The 3,568-nt window shown below is 40.3% G+C and overlaps 1 protein-coding gene across 1 annotated transcript in view; it reads left to right on the forward strand.

Annotated features, from left to right (window-relative positions):
- The window catches only part of TIE1 (tyrosine kinase with immunoglobulin like and EGF like domains 1), a 22,031-nt gene extending 19,812 nt beyond the window's left edge, over nucleotides 1-2,219 (forward strand). Inside the window, exons 19-20 of the mRNA XM_023534994.1 lie at nucleotides 368-402; nucleotides 469-2,219. Coding sequence (XP_023390762.1) covers nucleotides 368-402; nucleotides 469-627 — 194 coding nt within the window. The 3' untranslated portion in view covers nucleotides 628-2,219. The remainder of the gene's footprint in view (nucleotides 1-367; nucleotides 403-468) is intronic.
- The last annotated feature ends 1,349 nt before the right edge of the window (nucleotides 2,220-3,568 follow it).

Raw genomic sequence — 3,568 nt, forward strand, 5'->3', positions numbered from 1 at the left:
AATTAGTGGATGGATGATATAATCACATGATATAATAATATAAATAAACACATAGTTAAATAACTGGATCTATTAACCATGTGAATAAATGAATTATCAAATATAAATGAAGAAATATATCAAAATAAATATAATACATTTGTAAATGCAAAAACTATTCTTCATATGAATTAATGACTAACTAAAGGAATTTGTAAACTATCTTAAGAATGAAGGAATGATCACATAACCACATAAATGAATAAATCATCAAAAATAGCTTTATAAATAGAGGAATAAGTAAATGAATGAATGAACAAACAATTCATTGGATGAATACATGAAAAAACTCCTACCTAACAATTGTGTCAGGGGCCTCTCACCTGAGCCTCCAACTATGGTCTGCTGCTCATGCTGTTCTGGGCTGGTGAGGGCCGCCCTTGGCCATGGAGCCATCTTGAATCTTTAGAACAAATCAGTGTCTCTTAGGATACCCCAATTACATGGAAGTCAAAAACCTCTAGGGCATGGTCACCCCCATCTCTGGCCCCCACTAAAGCTTGCTCTGCTCCCCAGGCCTACGTGAACATGTCGCTGTTTGAGAACTTCACTTATGCGGGCATCGACGCCACAGCTGAGGAGGCCTGAGCTGCCATCCAGCCAGAACCTGGCTCTGCTGGCCAGAGCAAACTGCTCTCCAACCTGTGACTTCTGATCCTTGTAGCTTCTGACCTGAGCTGCCTCAAGGAATTTTTTTTTAACTTAAGGAAGAAAAGAGGGGATCCAGGAATGGGGTGGGTTTAGGGGAATTGGGCCCTCATCCTTTGCAGTTATTCCTATGCCTCTTGCAGTTACTTTTACAACTACCTTTACATCTTTCCTTCTAGTTCAGCTGCTCCACATATGTGTTCCTCTTCTACTCCCTATGTGCAAACCCCTGCTTCTGCTTCTCCACCCGAGCCAGCACTCATACCAGTAACAAGCCCTGTTCAGCTACTCTGCACTCCCAGCCTCATAATCAGAAAAAAATAAATGCTCTGAGAAGCTCCATCCAATGTCTGCCTTTTACTGTTGCTCAATCTCAGGGAAAAGTTAAACCAAAAACAGAGAAACTGGACTTTCTAAGAAAAGAAATGCCATCCCTAGTTACTGTTGTAGGCCCAATCCCTCTGTTGGGGTGCCTCTCCACGTGAGAGATGTTCTGGAAGACTCATTTTATATCTACACCATCCCCACATCTCTATCATAACAAAAAGTTCAAATTTCCCCCGGTCCCTTCCCTACTCTCCAGCCCCATCACCAACGTGTCTCCCTATGTCTCTAGGTAGCTGCCAGTCTAGCATTCAAATAGTCCATGCCAGGATTAGCTGTAGCCCAGCCTCAGCTCAAACGGATACCTCATCACCAGCCAGATCTAGCCTGTCTTGAGCTCTCTCTTTTCCTTATGTCTCTAGATGGCCTTTCCTGGCTTATATAGCCACCTTACTGCCCAGCTTATGGGCCCCAAAAGAGGAAGGCAGAGGTCACTCCTGTCTTCAGACAACCACGGTAGGATTTCGTTGCCTTCCTCAGGGTCTCCTGGTGTGCTGGGAGGTGCTCCCTGTCTTGAAAGCTAGTCCCATGTCCTACCACATGCCATATGGTCTTCAGGTTTGCCTATGTTTGGGGTTTGTCACTGCTGACCTCTGATTTCTCTCCCACTGGTCCTTAGGAAACATTTGTCTTGCTTCACACATTTTTTTTTCAGTGAATCAGATGAAATCAAAGAATATATAACATGACATAGCATTGAAGTTAAGAGCACACATTCTGGATCACACAAACCCTTGTCCAAGTCCCTGCTATATCACTTACTATCTGGGTGACCTTGGTCAAGTCACTTAACCTCCCTGAAAAATGGGGTTAGTAAGAGCTACTTTACTGTTGTTAGCACTAAATGAGATCACACAAGCACATTTTTCGTAGCACCGGGTCTGGTACATAGAAAATACTTGATAAGTGTCAGCAGCTGTCACATACAAATGCAGGAAATTGGATGGGCGTGGTTATCAGAATCTGTATTCCAAAAAGATTTGAATGGTTGGCATATGGGCTGAATTTAAGGGAAAAAAATAACTGGAGTAAATAGGAGGCTATGCAGGATGAGGGAGACAGGATTTGCTAAAATGAAATTTCACATCCACTACAAGGATATTGCCAGGTCCAAGATATGTGGATTAAAAAGTTGTCCCTGATGACTAATATATTGACTAATATATACACAAAGAAGCCCCTGAGGGGTGACAGATATGTAAATAAACAATAAAATAGAACTGTATGCTAGAAAAGGGAGGGGACCTGGGTAACATATAGAAAGGAAATGGAGTCAGGAAAGCTTTTCCAGAGAAAGTTACATTTTAATCTGGGTCATGAAAAAGAAGTGGGGGCTCACCAGAGGAAAAGCTCCTGGCAGAGAAAACGGCACCTGTGACATGTGGTATGTTTAAGAGCTGCAAAGAGTTCCATGTGGCTGGAACAAAGGGAGAACATAGCTCTGTGAGGGCTAGGAACCCAGAGGGGTGAGAGGGGCCAGCTTATGCTGGACCTTATAGTCAGCATTAAGGATATGGATCTTTATCCTGAGGACAGAGAGCAGTCATGGACGAACTGGGGTGTGTCATACGCAGATTTGCATTTTTTAAAAAACCACTCTGGCTACTGTGTGGAGAATGGATAATAGAGGAGCAAGAGTGAAGGTAAGGAGTGTGCCCATAAATTAGATACCTTAGATTAAATGGACACATTCCTAGAAAGAAAGGAACTACAAAATTGACTAAAGAAAAAGTAGGCAATCTGAATAGACTTACAATAAGTATAGAGATTAAACTAGTAATAAAAAGAAAACTACCACCATCAACAACAACAAAAAAGCCCACGTCCAGATGGCTTCACTAGCGAATTCTATTAAACATTTAAATACGAATAAATATAAATTCTTCACAAACTCTTCCAAAGAATAGAAGGGGAGAAAATAGTTCTCAATTCATTCTGTGAGGCCAGTATAACTCTGACACTTGGAGCAGACAAAGACATCACAAGAAAAGAAAACCACAGATCAAAATATCTTCTTAATATGGACACAAAAATTTTCAAGAAAATACTATCAAACACAATGCAACATATGAAAAGGATTATATAAAGGATTATATAACCAAGTAGAATTTATGCCAGGAATGCAAGGGCGATTTAACAACCAAAGATCAATTAATGTAATACACCATATCAATAGAACATAATAAACAAAAACTGCATAATTATCTTAAAAGACACAAAAAAGCATTTTACAAAATCCAACACCTTTTCATTATTAAAAATCAAAAAACTAGGAATAAAAGGAAATTTCATTGACCTGATACAGGGCATTAACAAAAACCCACAGCTAACATTGTACTTAATAGTGAAAAACAATGTTTTCACCCTAAGATCAGAAACAAGACAAGGGTGCCTGATCTCTCCACTTCTAGTCAACATTGTACTAGAAGTTCTAGCCAAAGCACATGGGCAAGAAAAAGAAATGGTACCCATACTGGAAAGGAAGAAGTAAAACTAT

This window comes from Pteropus vampyrus, unplaced genomic scaffold (genome assembly GCF_000151845.1).
Source record: "Pteropus vampyrus isolate Shadow unplaced genomic scaffold, Pvam_2.0 Scaffold135, whole genome shotgun sequence".
NCBI classification, from domain to species: domain Eukaryota; kingdom Metazoa; phylum Chordata; class Mammalia; order Chiroptera; family Pteropodidae; genus Pteropus; species Pteropus vampyrus.